Raw genomic sequence first — 21436 nt, 5'->3', positions numbered from 1 at the left:
AATAGGTACCACTCTGGCGGGAATGTTGCTCCATGCAGTCATGTCGCTCCATGCAGGCATGCCAGCCACATGACCTTGGAGATGTCTATGGACAACGCCGGCTCTTCAGCTTAGAAATGGAGATGAGCACCAACCCCCAGAGTGGACACGACTGGACTTAACGTCAGGGGAAACCTTTACCTTTACCTTTAGACACAGACATTACACCAAATGGTAGGCTACATTGTTGCCCTGTCTTTGCAAGATGTGTGGATCACAGTATAACTTGAAGGTCTTTTTTTCATAGGGTCAACAATCAATGCCAGGGGACTGGATGGATCTTGTGGTCTCTTCCAACTCTATGATTTTATGTTTTCATCAAATGTATAGAAGACATCCACTAATATTTTCTGTCCTATTATGATGGAAGATCTAGGGTCATGCCATGCCACACGGTTATAGTATTATGATTCTGCTTTAATTGTCATAGCTGCATCATCCCGAATGTTGGGTTTACAGCATGTGATGCTCTAAAGCTTTCTGGCTAAGAATTTTAAATCCCCCTCCTTAAATTGCAAATCCCAGGAATCCACAGAATAGGATTGTGATGGTTAAAGAGGAATAAAGCACTGTGCATGAAACAGTCCCTTGAGTGAAGATATCCTTTCTATTGTTTCCACCCTAAACATATTTCTACCAACAAAAAAAAATCATAGGTAACATTACTCCCTTCAAATTCAGACTTGTGCTGCTAAAGGTCATCTTTGTAAAAAAAAAAAAAAAGGACCATAAAAAGCATTGCCCTGCATGTTGTACATGAGAATATCTGCTTGGAAGTTATTTTCTCAAAAAATATATCTGTTTTCTTTCATCAAAAAGAACTATTAAATGTTAACAAATGGTGTAGCTTAAAAGTCACAATAAAATATGCAGTAAAAATGCCAAATTTGCTTTAATTTGTCAGTTTCTATATGATTTTACTCCCTTATGGTAGGTATTACCTAGTATATTTCACTGCAAATTGTGTAGTATAGAAAAGTCAATCTTCATAACATATTAAACTCAGTCAAATCTAGCTGAGTTACACAAAGGAACTGTTCTCCTAGAAAGGGAATGGACTCATATAAATCAATAGATTTGCTCTTGATAATAAAAGCATTCCGAAACACATGTGTGACTTCACTTTCTTTTGTCAAGTAGGTCTGTGATGGTAATTGTGCTCATCTACATTTTGATGAACACCTGATGCATGGTGCTTCTCTGTATGTGTGAGAATGGAACAAGAGACCATAGATATCATCCCTTTTTGAGAATATGGTTCATCACATGTTGCACCACATCTTCCTTATACTGTCATGAATGCTATCTCCATCCCCACATTTAGCTTTCTGCATGAGCATGTGAATATGACATATCTATGACTACCTTCCATTTTACTCTCGAAAAGATTTATATTCATGCTGATGTTAACTTGAGTGATCCCTTGAACAAAATAACTCATAAAAATCAGTACACCAGGGAGAGGAAGTGCCACGACTAGAGAAGAGCAATCTGCAACTGTTTCCATCATCCACTACAAGGACCTCTCCTCCATAAGTACTGCTGCCTGTCTGTATGTCTGCTGCCAACTGAGAAAAAACACCTATAATTACTTTCAGAAGCAGACTCCAGACTTCTAAGTTTTGCCATCACCTGCTCCCCTGCCTTTGGGGAGATAGAGATGGAGTAAGGACAAGGGCCAGTTTTTCTGTTGGAGAGTGGAGAGGAGGGCTTTGTCTCTTTAAAGAATAATCTTGCCCTTCAAATTGTCATGATGAAACTAGGTATGGGGTTTTCAGAAAATTTGGGTCACAGATTATTTTGCCCCACAAGAGCAGTATGTTAACCATTTGCTAACCCGCTGTACAGAGTTTGCAAAGCATTTTTCAAATAAAATTGCCCAGATCTGTTCTGATTTGTATGCTGTCACTGATACAGTACCAGAGGATGTAACCTTAGGCCCTTTGTCCAGTATTATTGGAAATATTTGTTTCTGAAACCTGAGGAGACAGTAGGATGCTTAGAGATGTGAGAGCCACTACATTCATCCTGGATCCATGCCATCCCAGTCTGTTAAAAGCAAAGCAAGGGGGCCTACAGACTGCATAAGGAGAGTAGCGAATGCTTCCCTCCAGAAAAGCAGGTTTCCATTCTATCTAAAAGACGCTTTGGTGAGGCCATTATTTTAAAAAGTCTTCCCTGGATCCACCATATGGATAACTATTGACCAACATCCCCCTTTTGGGCAGATATTAGAACACATGGTCTCCTCTCAGATCCAGATATTCCTGGATGAAGTGCATTATCGAGATCAATTTCAATCTTGGTTCAAGCTTGGCTATGGGACAGAAGCAGATTTGGATTCCTTGACAGATAACCTACGCACAGGACTCAACAGGAGGAATCTGATCTGAGGCAGCAGACATAATAGTGGTGTTTTGTTTTTGTTTTTTGTTTTTTTTTAGAAATGTTTGTGCAATTTATGCAAAGCATAAAATCTCTAATATGTGCAATCCCACACCACCACGCAATGCCACGGTTATACTCAGCTTATTTATTTTTTCAACTGAAAATAGGATATGTAAAATGTAAATCTTTGCTAGCTCTTGGAAGGGACATAGAACTACCAAAAGGTATTTGTGCTTAAGAATTTCCCTGCTAAATGATTTGTCCTTGCCATCACAAGCATGTCAAATGCTTGTCTGTGATACTACAGAGAAAAGCACTGTCATTTTCCAGCTTGTCCACAGAGAGAGATGTGACTTCTCATGTGAAAGTTTGTTGCAAAATGTCTAGTCTGGCTCCCAGTCAGTTATAAGTGCTATGATTTCCTTTCCTTTTCATCAAGCTTTAATTCAGTTCGTCAAGAATTTTCTGTCCTTGTAAAAGGGTGCCACTATTTTTAATGTTTGGCTGAAGTTCCTCCAAATGTTCTCATTAGTATTCCAGGGACAATCTGTCCTGCATACACAGCATTACCTCATCTCACCAGTTCCAAAATCAGCTGTCTTATCTATCTGTGTGAGTTTTTTTCCCCTTCTCCCATTTATTTATTTATTTATGGACAAAATTTCCTCTGAATTATAGATGCTGATAAAACATCTGAGCCAAGGAGCCAATATTGAGTCTATATGCCACATCAGCTGGTAATAAATAACGAGTGGATTCTTTTGATGAAAACAGTTTTCTAAGGCTGAAATGCAAAAGAACCTTGGACTGTTTTTTTCCCCCACTGACTTCATTCCCTTTCTGAACAGAACTCATGCTGTCTTCAGTGAATCAGAACCATTAATACAAAATGCGTATAATACAGTTAAGGAGTTGTTTCTACCTCTTTCATAATGTTAAAATACGAAAGTGTGTCTCATCGAATTAGCATTCTAAAAACTCCAATATAGAGGCCTGAAGTTCATGTACTTTTATTAGTTCTAAGCTGTTCTGCACTTATTCTTTCCATTTCTACTGACTTCTTTTTTTCTTAGCTATATGTCCCTCCTTAATTCTTAGTTAAAGTTTAAATATGAATTGCATAAAAAATTGAAACAATTAAAATCTATAAAATAAAGAATGCATAGCATTCCATGCTAAAAATCTAAATATCTGATTAGTATGAAAAAAAACATTTAAAATGATTGTCTCAAATCAAAGTCATCACCATAAAAGAGAACATAGTTGAAGAAATGAGCAAATAAGTTATTCAGGAGTCATGCTTCTAGAACCTTTGCTGCACTTATTGTGTGGAAAATGCATTCACATTTTGTTATGTGTATGAAATACATGTTTGTGCCATCAAACAAGACTTGGTGAATAAAAACCACCTGCTAAAAGATAAGTTGGAATGCTACTATTGCTTTTACCCTTCTCATCAGTTTTTTTTCCCTTGTGTTTTCATAATGGGCAGAGATTTGTTACTCTAGTTTTGTCTTCAACGAAATGAAAATAAAGCCCCACATTGTCTACAAAACAGTGGAAATAGCACTGACAAATCTGGCTTGATAAGTGTAGAGATTTACAAGTAAATGATGGAAATGTGGGGGAAAAACTAGACCTTTGTGCAACCTAGAAATCTTTTCAATTTGGTGATAGATGTCAGAAACAATTTGGTCCACAACCTGTTATTTTGACACATACCAGTATACCTGTACTATGAAACATTTGCTATGAAATAAGGGCAAAGACAAGAACAAAGGTGCAAAATACTTTCCTTTGTCAAAGATATTTGACACTCTCTGACAATAATAATATTCTGGCACTTCTCAACGATCTTAGAAAATGATAAGAACTAATAGAAAATAACTAATCTCCACATTTAGGTTGCTGTGAAATGGTATCAGCTTTCAGGTATCTACACAACTCATGAAGACTGATGCAAATTAACTCAGGAAAACCCTTTAATGTGTATCACCCTGGGTTAAAAAAGCACAGGGGAAAGTCCAAATCCTGTTTGGCCTTTCCCCCGTGTTCAACCAGTGCTGACACCCGCCCCCAATTCCTATGCAAAATCTGGGCTTTCTTTTCCCTTGAAAGCCATCCTGTGTTCCCTGGGTTCAGGCAGCTTGGAAACACAAGGTGGCTGTCCCTTCCTGCTCTCTACCACACCTATTTTTGCCTCCAAAGAAAATGCGATGTATCTGAGTTCATGCATTTCTACTTCTTGTTTCATAACTAGCAAGGGAGCAAGGGATAAGCAGGGAGAGAGGTTGCTCCTCCCAAGCTTCCTTGCCAGTCATATGGCGAGGGACCAAGAAGAAGGGCTGCAGGGATTAAGATACCTCTTTATATATTTTTGAGTTTTTTTCTTTGAGGGGTGCTGGGAACCCAGCCCATGCTCAGACATGCTGAACTGGCTTTGACACTTTGTGAGGCCAGTGTCCTTTCATCAAAGCAGTTGGCATTTTTCATGGTGGTTGAAAGCGGTGTTATGTGCTTGTGTAGAACTGCCCCAAGTGAATTCTCTAGATCAGTGTTGGACAACAACTGCCAGAATCACTGAACCCTAGCCATAATTGGGCTTCTGAGATCTGAACCTGAAATGTCTAAAGCTCTTCCACCCAGCTAGGAATCACTACTTCCTATGCCGCTTTAACAAATCCTGCTCCATAAGCAGAATATATGGGGGTTACCTATGGGTATTATCTCCATACTTTTGCATATGTGTAAGCCATGCTCCTTTTCACTCTTCATCTATTCTTTTTTTGTATTAACTAAACAATATGCATGCCAAGCTAAATAAAGATTATGCAGGCCCAAAACTTAGTGTTTTTTCCCTACATGCTTCAGTTAATGTGTCAGTAAAATTACTCATGTGTAAACTCTGCTTTGAATTGTGCTGCTTGCATTCAGACTTGTAGAGTTAAGGGTTATGCTTCCATTTAGCATCTCAATGCCCCAAACGATACTAAGCTAAATAATAATAAGTTTCCCAGATAGTTCAGATAATACTGCTTTGCGAGATGGACATTAATTATGATTTATGTATGCTCACTCAGGTTTGGCTCATGTTGAATTTGCTTGGAACACATCCAAGCCAAATTTAACTAAGCATTCAATTATTGAGAGAAAACACTACAAAATATATCATGGCAGGCTGAGTGAACACCACAGTGGAGAAAAACTCAAACATTTGTTGAACTCATTGAATATATTTTAGGTTAACTGCAGTTTTCAAAGTGAAAGGTTTACAAATGTTAAATTCATGTATTATGCTGATATTATATAGCAGAACAGCACACAAAAAGGGCAAGAGGAAAGATGTCAAATATTTTTGCAATAGCAGTGCTGAAATTTGCATCAGAAATTAGAAACACAAATGAAGCTATGCATTTTTTAAAAACTTTCAGCGAATCATTCCCAACCTATATCATCATCTCATCCTCAAAATGATCTAGTATTAAAGCATAGCATGATGTGCTCCAATGTATGCTCAAGAATGGTGGACAGAATCTAGTATAGCAATTTTTAGATTCTGTTATCCCCAAATCTAGAAATGGCAGACGTCAAAAGCTCCTCAACAGGTATGTTAAGAAAGTGTTTTTAACATGACTGTTGAGAAGCCTTTGGAAATCTCATAGTAATCCTATGGATTGTACAACATTCTTGAACATGCATTAGAACACTCCATCAGTGTTTTGTTTCACTTTATGTTAGCAATTAGCAGTCAGAACAGGTATTATCAAATTAAACACTGTAATCAATCATTAATGAAACAGTTGTAAGAGGCTGAAACCACTAAAACGGTTGTAACAACAGGATCACATTCCCAAACTATCATTTAAAACCTACCTAAATAAAAAATTGGCAAGAGTACAGAAAGCAGGCAGGTAGCAGCAAATAAGGATTCTGATGAGAAGAACTTTTCCATGTAGTTTATCTCCATTGTAGAAGGAATCTACACTGTATCATTAGTGCAGTTTGACACTATTTTAAATGCTATGGCTCTATCCTGTTTGGGTTTGGCAGAGAAGGCTAAAGATCTTGTAAAATGGCAATGCCCATGATTCCATAGCATTGAACCATGTTAGTTAAAGTAGTGTCAAACTGCATTCATTCTACAGTGTAGATTCACCCATAACTGAAATGGAGAGAAGCACCATAACTGGCCCGTAAATGGAGTATTGTTACTAGTTTTATTTTTCATTGTTGAATCGTATGTTGTGTATTTATGTTTATTACTTGTATTCTTTTTAAATTGTTGTATGGTTCTGTTTTTATTATGTGTATTGTATTGTATTGCATTGCATTGTTTTTATCATGTTGGAAACTGACCTGAGTCCCCTGAGGAGATAGGGCAGTATATAAATGAAGTTTTATTATTATCATTATTATAAGCACCTCCCTATCAGATCTTAGGAAGCAGGCAGAATAGTCCAGGAGGAGAAGATCCATGCCATAGGATACTAAAGGTAATTACTCAGAGACCATCCATACTGCAGAATTATAGTAGTTTGATGCCATTTTAACTGTCACAGCCCCATCCTATGGAATCCTGTGATTTGCCTGTTGTGGCATTAGGACTCTCCATCAGAAAAGTTTAAATATCTCAAAAATCCCAAAATTCCATAGCATTGAGTCATGGTAGATACCGTGGTGCCAAACCGCTATAATTCTGTAGTATGGACACATCTTTAGAGGGTATTGTGTTATCAAATGGCCACTGATTAGAAGCAGATTTGTTATGTTTCAGATGGAAGTATATCCCTGCTGTACTTGTGAAATGCAGATGCTGTACAACAAAGCTACATCTATTCCACACTAATGGTTCCACACATAGACAGTTGCAAATAAATACAACCTGTAATAGTCATTAAAACACAATTAATAACAAGAAAAATGAAACCTCTTTTTAGGATTGTGAATAATTTCTCAGGGCTGTAATTGACTTGGAAATGTGTCCCACCTCTGTTCTGATGGAAAGTATTTGTGGTGTAATGATGGATTTACAAATATCTTTGAAAGGGACACTTGGACTAAATAAAAGAAGAAAAAATTAGACTCAGACTGTGTGGTTGCTTGGTTACTTCATTCAGTATTGTATCTGTGCTGTTTTTATTTCCTCTCCCTCTGACTCTTGGACTTTACATTTATTAATATTGAATCTATCAGTGTTGTGTGTAGACCTCCCAATTCTAATCTTTTTAAGGTTGCTTTGCAGCTTGGTTCGAGTCCCTTGTGTTTTAACAATTCTGTTGTCAGATGAAAATATTACCGAAGAATATTTTTTCCCAAAGAATCATCCTGCAACAATAGCTATATAAATCAGTTATGCAGAATGCCAAGGGATCGTAGTCTATTTAGTTGGAAAATAGAAACTTTAAAGAAAAACCTAAAATACCATATTGGACAAAATGCCACTATCTGGAGGCTTTTAGCATCTTGTCTCAGAAATGTCTAAAATGTCCAATAGTAATCCCCTGGACCACAGACTAAGAAATGGCCATGCAACATAAAGAGAAGATATAGTTTGTGTATTGTAAATCAAAATATTAAAACAATGACATATATTCCTCTCATATGTTCTTAAAATGCTCTCAGCATATTGTACACAGTTTGAGTATCCCTTATCTGAAATCGTTAGAACCTGAAGTATTTTGGATTTCAGATTTTACCTTTATTTGCATATACAGTAGAGTCTCACTTATGCAACATAAACGGGCCGGCAGAATGTTGGATAAGCAAATATGTTGGATAATAAGGAGGCATTAAGGAAAAGCCTATTAAACATCAAATTAGGTTATGATTTTACAAATTAAGCACCAAAACATCATGTTAGACAACAAATTTGGCAGAAAAAGTAGTTCAATACGCAGTAATGCTATAATTACTGTATTTACAAATTTAGCACCAAAATATCTTGATATATTGAAAACTGACTACAAAAATGTGTTGGATAATCCAGAACGTTGGATAAGTGAGTGTTGGATAAGGGAGACTCTACTGTATGTACATAAAGACATATCTTGTAGATGGGACTCCTGTCTAAACATGAAATTCACTTATGTTCCATATGTACCTTATATACATAACCTGAAGATAATTTCATGCAATATTTTTAATAATCTTGTGCATGAAATTCAGTTTGTGTACAATGAATCATCAGAAAGCAAAAATGTTTTTGCTTCCTGACTACTTAATCTGCATTGGTCATTTAATTCACTTTCAGATTGGGATTGCACAAAGTGGTTTCACTGTGCAGATAATTATACTGGAAATTCTGGAACCAGTTCAAGGCTCAAATAGTGATGATTGTATAAACAACAGGGCACTGATGAGCACTAAGGGGTTTCTTTCATGCACTTTTGTGGGTGTTTGTTGTCTGACCACCGCTAGCTGCATTAAATGAGGCCTCTGTCTCAACCATCTATGTGGAGAATTATGAATTTTCACTATTTTGGAATTCAGAATTCCAGACAATGGATGCTCAACCTGTATAAACTAAAGTAATGGTTCTCAACCTGGGGTCCCTGATGTCTTTGGCTTACAACTCCCAGAAATCCCAGCCAGTTTACTAGCTGTTAGGATTTCTGGGAGTTGAAAGCCAAAAACATCTGTGGACCCCAGATTGAGAACCACTGAACTAAAGTCATTAAAATATGTCTTTCTGCCAGATAATTTTATAAGTTAAAGTTACGACTCAATTCTGCTAGGAAACCCAACTTTACACTGGCAACATCCTATTGAGTTTGGTGATTGAGTCTGGTCAAGTTAGAGACATTTTAAATACCATTCAAAAGACTGAATGAAGAAGAGTGGGGATCATGCAGCCCTCCTGATGTTGCTGGTCTGCTACTCCAGACTTTCTATACTGTATAGCTTATGCTAGCTAGGGTTCCTGGAGATTGAAACCCAATAACATTAGAAGGCTGAACTTTTCCAACTTATGACATATACTTAGAATAATTAACAGTTAAAATAATATTTACACAACCAGTCAGAACAAAGATACAGACACACAAAATGTATTGTTTTTAAAGGGGAAACATTACTAATTATTTAATTTTGATCTATAGCAGAGCTGCTTAGTGTGGTGTATGCTGAAGCAGGTACAATCTTACTTTTTCCAGCATGTCAATAACTTGCCAGCCTGACTCTAGAGGCAAGCAAATCAGTCTAGCTTGTACCTGGGCAGTTGTTTTTTTTTTAGGAAGGCTGAATATACTTGCCCTCACCTCATGACCTGAACCTTAGAGGAGTCCAGTCCCAAAGGTTGCTCCCTTTCCAATCTCTGACTTCCGTGACTGAATAAAGAAGTACAAGGAATTACCTTTCATAAAAAGGTTCCATGGGCATTTACTGTTTATTAGAAATAATTTCACTTTCCCACACTACTCTGCAAAAAGGGGCCAAACAGTACACTTTGTAATTAATAGTTAAATAGACAAATAGCTTTTAACATAACCTACATAGACTGTATTAAAATGAATATTTTAAAGCAGCATCTAAAGCCATTTTTTCCCATAGTGAATAAGCACAAGGCGGACAAAACACCTTATCACCCATGAAGGCCAAAAAGATGCAATATTTGACCTTGTCACCCAAAAGCTGACCAATCAAAGCTTGTACGAAACCCTAGGAAAGATGGTTAAAAGAGTGGAAGTGGCACAGAGCAAAGATTTCTAACATTACATGCTCCTTCCCACTTCTGACCTTGTAAAGCAATTCAAAATATTGATTCCTTATCTTTCTCTTTTCGAGAGGGCAAATAATGCCCTCTGCAATACACACAACATTCACTGTTCCAGATAAGTCTAGATTTTAATGCCACTACATAGATTCTCGCTGAGATTTATTTATTTATCTATTTATATCATTTCTACCCCGCCCTTCTCACCCGTAGGGACTCAGGGTGGCTTACAACAATTGGCAAATTCCATTGCCCCAAAAACACATTCAATAAAACAGTGGCAGTTCAATAAAAAATAACAATACCAAAATCAATTAAAAGCTATATTAACTCTATTAAAACATGAATTATAAAATATTAAGATGCATGAGTAATTAGATTTATCCGCTGATGCCTTTAGCGTACGCCTTGATTCAGCCATATCACCTCAGATATTTACACAGTCCCCTTCTACACAGCTGTATAAAATCCAGGTTATCTGCTTTTAACTGGGTTATATGACAGTGTAGACTCAGATAATTCAGTTCAAAGCAGATAATGTGGATTATCTGCTTTGATAATCTGATTTATATGGCAGTGCAGAAGGGGTCACAGAAGCCTATAGGGATAGCTATCTGTGCAATTGTAGTATAATGTTTTCAATTGGATACAGTTGTGTAAATGACTGCAGCCATATGTTTACCCCATTTACCTTCTATGGCAGAAGCAAATTTCTTTGGTACATAATTCAGATGGTGATGGTGGCAGTGGTCATTGTATTGCTGATTTGCAAGAAAATCCACCAAAAAGTGACGGTCATATATTCACTTTTTCATAATTTATAGAAAACAGGACCAATAGAGTTCATATTAATATGCACTGGATAAACAGATGAACTCATTGCTTCTCCTCCTCACAGGTTTAACTATAAACTGTTGTTGTTTTGAATAACATCTTGTTTAAAATTAGGTAGGCCACCAAGGGTAAGATAAAACTTCTTTGGAGACCTGCTCCAACCTACAGGCTATCAGTTGGACATCCTTCATTTACATTTTTTAAAGGTGTTTACATCCCAACTCTGAAACAGCCTTTCAACTTTCTCTAATTTAGGACAGTTTTACAGCGAGACAGCAAAAGAGAATTCTCAATAATTTAATTAAGAACTGAACAACAAACCCCCTGTGTGAAACTGTCACAGCAGGCTTTCTCTGAATGTTCAGTAAGATTCAAGTTGCTTTTCTTGGCTACCTGGCAACAAAGCTAGAAGGGAGTTAAGGAAATGTGAATAGTTGAGTGAAGTTGAGCAAGTAACAACAACAATCACAATCATCATAGTCATCATCATCCAGTTTTAAAAGACCAACTATTTGTCCATTAAGTCCAGCAGCTCAGTCCATGCCTATTCAATTCCAGGCTCCTTGTCTAGCATAATATATTTCTGCCAGGTGCAATTGTAAGCTATTACTCACAGCAGGAAAACTAAAACCCAATTTTTGATGGGGGAATCATACATTTTAAGAAGGTTGGGGCACATTACTCTTGCTGGGCTTAAATGGGCCTTGGTTGTTAAATGTGAATTTTATTCACCTGTGCTGACCTAATTGCATTTAAACAAAATTCCTATCGAAGTTTTCCCTTTAACAATGGGAAATAACTCACCATTTCTCCATTTGTCCCTTTGTCCGGCTCCCTGCTGTTATTGCCTTGCTGAAAATCCATTTCATGGAACCAGGAGGGAAAAAAAAGAAAAGAATGAAAACCCTGAATGGTTTTAAATTACAAAAAGAAGACGCTGGATAGGCTTTCTGAATCTGCATCACAGGTCACTGTGATTTTCTAGCCTTCACGTTAACATTATGTTTAAATAAATTGATGCAGGAAATATAAGCATTTGTAACTCCAGGACCAGCTGAATACAAATGCCTTTTTGGACCACAGACTTCTCAAGAAAGTAGAATACATTACACATTTTTATTAACAGATAAAGGCATCTGTTCCATGCTAACTAGGCTACCTGGGGAAGGGGGAATCACATACCATAAATGCTTATGTATAACTACTCTTTTATTTTACAGTTTGGAGGGTTTCCTCCCCTCCCATATTCAGCTGAAATGGTTCTTTACATTGTGTGTCTTTTAAGGCGCAGTTTCCAACAGATTCCACAGGAAAATGAGACAAAACTGGATAAGGAATGTATTAGCAATACTAAGGTATTATGATAATGCCATATGATCAATCCGAATTGCATGATCCTACTGGAGGGAAAGAAAATAAATTCCAAAAATTCTGAATTGTTACTATTAACAGTTCAGCAATCAAGACCATTGTTTACCTGATTAAGGTCGTGGAAAGTTTCTGACAGTTGAAGTATCCACTATTGAGCTAAATCAGAGGTGGAAATTACCCAACCCTCCAGATATTGTTGCCCTGCAATTTTTAACAACCCTAAAGAGCCTAGTCAAAACCAGTAATGGTGGAAAATAGGGGCTTATCTACACTCCCACAAAGTGCATTATAGGATATGCATTAGGCTGTTGCACCCAGGCTAATGCATTTTAAACTGATATAAACCTTTTTAACCCAGGTTAATCCTGTTTTTTTTAAAAAAAAATGCCACTGCCAGGCTAATGCTTTTTAACCTGGAATAAACTTTTTAAATCCACATCTATCCTGGGTTAAAAAACACAGCCTCCCTAGGGGGGCTAGGGGGGCTGTGCCCATATGATCCACGACAAGCTGGTGTTTTAAATGCTGATTTGAGCTGCGTGGAATTGCCCTGAAATTCAGCAACATCTTGAGATATCTTCATGGATCTATATTCCTCGACTATTTACCTTTTTCATAGTTTCCAGATCTTACCCTCTTCCTCCTCCTTCCTTTCCTTGGGAGGACTTTAACTCAGCCTACCATGTCTTGTTCAAAGAGTGCCAATGAAAATTGATGTTGTTCTCTTTTTAAAATTGCCCAATAAAAATAGATTTTGTATGGATCAGTCTCCCAAAACAAAAGTTCATAGAACAATCCATACGACATGGTAGTGAAACTTTTTTTTATTGTTGTAGCCCAACAGTAATAATATATAATCCTAGCTAGAGTAGAATTAATGTGTTGACTCACCACTTAATAATTAATTTAACAGGTCTGTTTTGTTTAGGACAAACCAACAGGATTCTAATTATTGCCTCACAGACAGGTTGCAGATTGTAAAATTAATGTAGTTCAACAACACTTTAACTGCCATGACTCAGTACTATGGAATCCTGGGATTTGTAGTTTGGTGGGGCACTTGCACTCTGGCAGAGAAGACTTAAATTCTTGTAAAACTACAGTGCCCATGACTCCATAGTATTAAGCCATGGCAGTTAAAGTAATGTCCAACTGCATTAATTTTAGAGTGTGGCTGTGTCCCCTGTCTTTAGTGAATTATACTTTGCATTTTGCATTTTTTTATAACTATAACATGCAGATTTTTCACAGAAATAGGGATTATAATAGAATATCTTACAACTGTCAGAATGTAGCAATCTATATTCCTTGAACTGACCCACTCTTGTGCTAAACTTTCATTTGAATTCAAATATATCTACTGACTTTGTCATGGGGTGAGACTACTGTTTTCCTTTCTTTTCACACCCATTCTAATTCATCAGCATTATTTGTGCATTTTTAAAATTTCTGTGAGAATGTCAATGATTTTTTCCCTATATTGTACTTGGTGCCTGCGGGTATCTTATCCTCAATAAAAGATAAGTTCTCATTATGAATATTTACTGAGGCGTATCTACATAATTTAATCTTAAAAGTGTTTTATTTATATTGGGTTAGGCACAGACATAATCACAGAATCATAGAGTTGGCATCTAATCATGCTTAAAGCTAACATATTGAAAGCAATGGTTTAATCTGGATTCAAACCACTATGTCAACTCCTGCCTTTTCATAGCAAGTTGCATCTGAAAATGATGTTCCTATTAGTTTTCTATTCAAAGTTTGATCAGATCTATTATCTATACCTTATAGCACCAGAAATACCAAAACATTGGATGTTGCCAAGTCAAATGCTAGATTCCCTTCCCTCCTGCTACCCGCCATGGTGAAAATCTGCTGGATCATATCATACTGCATTATCACATTGTACATTTTCCTTGTGCCTCCAACAGGGTTTGCCACTATAGTAAAACAAGACTAGGCAAATTCATCTTATATGATGATTGCCAAACAACATAGTATAGCAATGAGAAAATTGTGAGGAAGTGCAGCACTATTGAGCTATTGTGCAGAGCAGCCCATAATCTCCCAAGAGAAAGCAAGACCATCACATTTACATTTTTCAATTTAACTCATTACAGAAATGAGATCAGATTCAGCATGACATTTTTTCATAATATCCTGCGGAGAGTGGCATTAATTACACTCCTGTCTGTTAAAGCTTTATTGATTAAGTCTTAAGTCTGTTTTCCTGTTATTTTTTTCTGATATCTGTGTCTGGTTAATCAGCCTGAATTTTTGTCATCTTGTTTGTTTTCTCTCTACCTACTATCAAGAAATGAACTTCATTTCTGTGGCCCTTTAAGCCATTAAATGCTGTAAGTAGGAAGGATGCACTGGGTATATGCCATTTTCAATAAGTCTTTGAATTATCATACTGGATCCTTAGGTGTCTGGAACAAGTAGAAACACAGTTCTGCTTTGCAAGGCACCACTGCTAAAGTCTTCCAGTTGTCAAGATGCAACCATCTCATGGCATTCTGTAGGAATAACTAGTCAGCCCATTGACTCTGGGGAATTCAGAGATTTCCAGTGGGAAGGAGGAAGATCCAGGAAGGTGCAAGAAGATATTATCTTGCTATTTTTTTCTGGATCCAAGCCACAATTTTTTAAAAAAATATATGTGGTTTTGTACAGACTGCATCAATAGAACCATTTGGGAAAATTGGGCTAAAGATCTAGCAAATGCTACACAGGAAAAATAAAGGGCCTTATAAAAGCTATATCTTTTTAAGACAAAGAAAAAAGGTAGGCAGTACAGCACTTCTGTGGATGCACACATTCTAACCCTATCATGTAATTAATCATAATACATGGTGCACGGCTCACTTCATAAAAGGCACAAGAGTGGCTTCTCAAACAGGCAGGGGGAAATCTCTCTTTCAAGATCCCAACCACTGCCACCATTAAATGTGGGACACCCTGCCCAAAGCCCTTTACATTTAGGCTAAGGGAATCTTTTTCTTAATATCCCACACCTTTGCCATGCCTTTTTAATATGGTATCTCTCAAATCCCACTATGACAGGGGGCAATCCTTCTTTCAGGATCCCAGCCGCTGCCAGCTATAAAACTTGAGTCTGTGCGTGTGCATGTATGAGAGGATGTGACGCTGAGGGGAAGTATGTGAGACAAATCTTCCACTGACTCTAAGTAGAGCAATACACCACTCAGGAACACTGTCTTTATTATAAACAAAGAATTATTTAATTATGGTTTTTCTAGTCCAAAAAGCATAACTTGTTGCAAAGGTTTACTTCTTCAGTTTCATTTGTACATACTATAGATAATATCTTTCATTCTTTAACATCAACCACTTGACTGAAACTTTGTCTCAACAGTATTCCTTTTCCTCAGCTCTATCTCACTGGAAACCTAAACCTAACTGACTTCAGACATTTTCTTTCTAGCTCACCGGCTAGAGAACTTCACTAACTAACCCTTTTTAAAACATTCCCTCCTTTTTCATCCAGCTAGCTCCGCCCCTTTTGTGCTAGCTTCGAAATAGTTACATTTCTACAGAAGCAGCTACATTACCATGGTGACACATAGCCAATCATCAGTAGCTAACTCCTGCCCACCTTTACCACTGAATCAACATTAAATAACATAGACAAAAATCCCCAATAAAATAAGGCTTTTCATTACACATGGCTATACAACAAGTTTGTGACTAATTCATTCTCTGAGTGATGATTAAATTAATTGATCAAATGGCTTCCAACATTGTGCACCGAACTGTGGTATAGAACAGTCTTAGACATTTCTCCACTCTGAATTGGTGAACTGGAGTGGAGGACAGAAATATTTTTAGATTCAAGACTTATTGAACTGAACAATATGACACCACACACAGTGTCTGTTTCTGGCAGTGGAGAGAAATAGTCTTGCGAATTTATCAAGGAGGGCAACAACCAACACACACATCACAGTGCTGTGAACCATTTCACAGGAATGCTTATCATTTCACTGAATAGCTTAGCTGTAACTACAAGAAGAGTATCTAGAGAAAATATGGTTCTTAACAAAGACTTTTCTTAAAGATACTTATTTCAGCTTTTCAACATGCCCATTAAGCCCAAATGTTTTATGTTCTATACATAAAAGAAGAATACTGAAAGTCTCCCTGAACAATGCCAGGCTCCTCCCATATAACCAGATGTCTTTCAAAGGTCCACTAATGGGTTCAACTGAGCCTTTGACATTCTTGCCAGTTGTGTGCCTATTATAAAAATACACAACTAAGGAAAGCTTAGGCCTTCTTGAATCCTTTTGTAGACAGAAGTTCAATCATTCTTATGCTCAGACTTCTAGGAGAACAAACCAGCATGATCTTTGCTGCAATATCCTTATCTAGTGTCAGTCAGATACTACCTTCGGCTGCAAGTAAACCCGTATTAAACTATGATGCTTAGAAGGTCTTTGAATATAATACTCTTTTAAAAGCTCTGCATCTCTTGAGATACAGCAGATCTCAAACACGTGAGGGCACTTGCCTTTCTAAAACCACTAAAATAACCTGAAGTTCTTATAAAGATAGCTGGGGAAATTTTTTTTGAAAGTCAGAGTGTTTGAAAAAGGCACCTATGGATTTGATTGTAACTAAGTACAATATTTCAAACTTACTTCTTTGTTGGCAGAATATAAACCTCTGTACAGCTACTGTTAAGTTTATCCTTGAAATCCCAGGTTACGCAGGCCTACTACTTAGTTCAGGGGTCCCCAAACTTTTTAAACAGGGGGCCAGTTCACGGTCCCTCAGACCCTTGGAGGGCCGGACTATAGCTGAAAAAACAACTGTAAACAAATTCCTATGCACACTGCACATCTCTTATTTTGAAGTAAAAAATAACCCAAACAGGAACAAATACAGCCTCAATGTTAATCATAATCATAATCATAATAAAAATAATAAAAAGGGTTGGATGCATCACACAGCCCTAAACGTTTGGGAAGTTGTGATTTTGTGATATGAAATCCAGCATACTGTATATACTCGAGTATAAGCCGACCCAAATATAAGCCGAGACACCGAATTTTACCACAAAACAACTGGGGAAACATTGACTCCAGTATAAGCCGAGGGTGGTAAATTTCAGAAGTAAAAACAGATACCAATAAAATTACATTAATGAGGCATTGGTAGGTTAAAAGTTTTTGAATATTTACATAAAGATCAATTCAAGATAAGATTGTCCAGCTCTGATCAAATCATGATTCTCATCTTCTTCAATGTAAATGTGCTTATGTATCCTTTTAATAATAATAGAGTAAAATAATACATGTAATAATAATAATAATAATAAATACAGGGAAATAATACAAGTAATAATAAATAGAGTAAAATAGAAATTGCAATAATAATAAGATCAGAGTGAAATAATAAATGTATTAATAATAAAAAATAGAGTAAAATAAATGTAATAGTAGCAACAATAATAGAGAAAAATAATAAATGTAATAATACCAATAATAATAAAAAATAATAATAAATGTACCATATATTCTCGCGTATAAGCTGACTCAAATATAAGCCAACCAGGACCCTCACCTGAGTATAAGCCGAGGGGGGCTTTTTCAATCTTAAAAAAGGGCTGAAAAACTATAATAATAATAATAATAATAATAATAATAATAATAATAATAATAATAATAACTTTCTTTTATACCCCGCCCCATCTCCCCAATGGGGACTCGGAGCGGCTTACATGGGGACCAAGCCCGAAAACATACAACAATAAAATGATAAAACAATTATACCAACAATAAAACATCAATATCAGTAAAAACTAGGTTTATATTCGAGTATATACACTATATATCTTGTTTGCTGTGTTATACTGTGTCTTTGTGTTAATAATAATAATAATAATAAAGAGGATTGGAAGAGACCACTTGGGCCATTTAGTCCAGCCCCTTTCTGCCTTTGTGCACAAAAAACACCAGCAAAGCACCCCCTTGATAATTAATTATTAATTAAATAATAATTAAAATACCATTATAAACAAGCAAAGCTCTGGAAGGCACGCACCAGGCGAGGGAGGAGGTGGGGGCCAGATAAATGGCTTCGATGGGCCGCATGTGGCCCCCGGGCCTTAGTTTGGGGACCCCTGACTTAGTTCATTTTCAAAAGGAATGAAATTGCTGTCTGTTCTTTCCCACAACATAGCATTTTTTAATGTCAGAAGCAGCTGAAAATGTATTAGTGATTCGCATAAAAAAGAGAAATGCTAAATGAAATAGTGGTTGGATATCCTTTATCTGAAATGCTTTGGACCAGAAGTGTTCCATGTTTTGGATTTTATTTTATTTCATTTTGGAATAGTTGCATATACATAATGAGCTATCTTGGAATTGGAGAACAAGTCTAAGCACAGAATTCATTCATGTTCCATATACACCTTCCTTATACATATAGTCTGAATGTAATTTTATACACAATTTGTTAAAAAATGTGTGCATGAAATAAACTTGTGTATGCATTGAACCATTAGAAAGCAATAGAGCTGTGTAAATTTTCTATTCTCTGTCACAAGTAGGATCTAATTCATTAGATCCATGCATAGATGTGATATCCGACGTGTGGGTGTTGACCACACCAAAAATGTAAAAATCAAAACTTTCACCTGGTATTTTTTCATAAATTACCTAAATGTTGTAACTCTCTAAGATGCAGTTTTAATTCACAGAGCAACCAAGCATTACCAGAAGGCAAAACCGGGCTTTTTGCCATGTTTCTCAGCCAATCAGGGCTGAAGGAGGGAGGAGGTTGGAGGTGGAGGCAGAGCCATGGACATAACTCTTTAAATTCCCGAGCGCCACACCACAGACTCCATTCCTGGCTGGGCAGGGAAAGTTAAAAGAACTCCATGCTAGCCTTTGCAGGCAGGCAGGCATTAGGGTACTAACACTGGAGAGAGAAAGAAGAAGTCAACAATCACTTAAAGCAAAGACAGCATTCTCTCCTGACGTTTCGCCCACATCTATGGCAGGCATCCTCAGAGGTTGTGAGGTATGGAGAAAACTAAGCAAAGAGGTTAATATATATCTGTGGAAAGTCTAGGGTGAGAGAGGTCAGTATGAATGTTGTGTAGTTAATCACTTTAATTAGCATTGAAAAGCTTATCTGCTGTCTTCTTCCTGCCTCTGGGGCATCCTTTGTTTAGAGTCGTTAACAGCCCTTGGTTGATTCATGTCTGGAAATCCTCTGTTTTCAGAGTATTGCTTTTTATTTACTGTTCTGATTTTTGAGTTTTGTAATACTGGTAGCCAGATTTTGTTCATTTTCATGGTTTCTTCCTTTCTGTTGAAGTTGTCCACATGCTTGTGGATTTCAATGGCTTCTCTGTGTAGTCTGACATGATAGTTGTTAGAATGGTCCAGCATTTTTGTGTTCTCAAATAGTATTCTGTGTCCAGGCTGGTTCATCAAATGCTCTGCTATGGCTGATTTCTCTGGTTGAATTAGTCTGCAGTGCCTTTCATGTTCTTTGACTCTTGTTTGGGCGCTGCGTTTGGTGGACCACCCACCCTGATGTAATCGTCTTGGAGCTAGAGTAAGCAGCAATACCTCTTGGGAAAAACAGTATGCACCAGGGGTGACCATTTAGTCTGCACAACAATGTAGCTCAATCAGTCATATTCTCATGAAAGTGTTCCTTTCCTCTAATATATATTTGAATGACACCAAGGGAAATGCAGTAAGACTAATTGCTTAATGTATAGTCAGCTCTACATAGTTGCTGCAGTTAGGGGTACAAAACACATGTGAAAGTGAAAAACCATGAATAAATAAATTGCTAATTCTTTTCCCCGAGATAACACTTTTCTGTGACTTTCTAGAGCTTCCAGCATCACTCTGTGGTTGGCTCTCACTGGAAACTGATTAAATTATCACACTGGAGAACCTAGAGATTTCTAGAGTGCATCTATACTGACCAAGAAATGTGGGATGAAAGCAGCAGAAGTGAAGCAAACATGCAGCTGATCTTACAAAAAGCACATGAACCGGTCAAGCCTTGCGCTTATACACATCAGAGAGTTTGGCTTACACCCAATTCCAGGATCCTCAGTATTTTATGGCTGAGGAGGAATCCACATAAAATGGTCAATGTAAATATTAGGAATGTGCAGTTTGGGTGAACTGCGATCCGTTTTGGTGTCCCAGATTTCAGTGGGAGCCTTGATCTGTTTTTCAAGAGCCTCCCAAATACAGGAGGACAGGAATCCATTTTCAATCTGGGAAGCCGAAAGATTTGTTTTCGATCTGGCCCATTGGCAGCAATGGGGGGACCTCCCAGGCTCCCCTTTCGATCATTTTAGGCAACATTTTTCCTTATATACTTCATTTAGACCTGCCTGGCTGGCTGCATGAGTTGTTGGTGGCCGATCCCTCAGCTGCTGCTGTTGCTCTTGCGGGTAATGGCAAAGGGGGCAAGCTGGCATGGGAAGTGAAGATCTCCACCTCGAGTGCCCTTCAGTAACAGGTAGCATGGTGGGGAGGCTACCCTGCCCTGTGGAAGGTGAGAAGGAGGACGGCTGAGGCAGGGAAAGGGTGCTTCTGGGCCCACAACTAGTAAAAGAGGAGTCAGTCCCCTCTCTTTCCCGGTTCCTTTTCACTGAAGTAACAAGAGGCATCAGTGATTGAAGCCTCCTTCGGTAGAGATGATTTATCTCTCTGTCTGTTGGGCACATTCAGAGCAGATCATTTGTCCTTATATCCTTCATTAAGAACTGGATTTAAAGCACCATTCTTTCTGCAATCCTTTCCCTTCTGTCTTTCAAGAAGAACTGGATTTAAGGCAAGGGTTTAAGAAGCTCCTCTTCCTGGGATCCTTTCCCTTCTAGTAGCTGTCTCCCTCCCCGCACTCTACGTGTAGCTGAAAGAATCAGAAAGCAACCATTTTTCAGCAACCACTGTTCTGTGTGGCCAGAAAAAAATGGCCTTGGAGCCCATGCCATTGCAGGCATCAAAACTAGCCAAACCAGCTGGATCAGCTGAAGACCTATTTTGAAAATGAATCCATGAGATATATAGATATGTTCCTAGAGTT

The 21436-nt window shown here is 37.5% G+C and overlaps 1 protein-coding gene across 8 annotated transcripts in view; it reads right to left on the bottom strand.

The window, feature by feature from the left end:
- pcdh9 (protocadherin 9) overlaps positions 1-21436 on the bottom strand; it is a 984999-nt gene that overhangs the window by 560910 nt on the left and 402653 nt on the right. For 4 of the 8 annotated variants that reach the window (XM_062977296.1, XM_016992271.2, XM_062977299.1 and 1 more), the window contains exon 3: positions 11777-11824. The exons of the other annotated variants lie outside the window; for them this stretch is intronic. In XM_062977296.1, coding sequence (XP_062833366.1) covers positions 11777-11824 — 48 coding nt within the window. The remainder of the gene's footprint in view (positions 1-11776; positions 11825-21436) is intronic. 8 annotated transcript variants of the gene reach the window in all.

This window comes from Anolis carolinensis, chromosome 3 (assembly GCF_035594765.1).
Source record: "Anolis carolinensis isolate JA03-04 chromosome 3, rAnoCar3.1.pri, whole genome shotgun sequence".
Lineage (NCBI taxonomy): Eukaryota > Metazoa > Chordata > Lepidosauria > Squamata > Dactyloidae > Anolis > Anolis carolinensis.
Note: the sequence above shows the minus strand (reverse complement) of the source record. Positions and strands in the feature narration are given on the sequence as shown.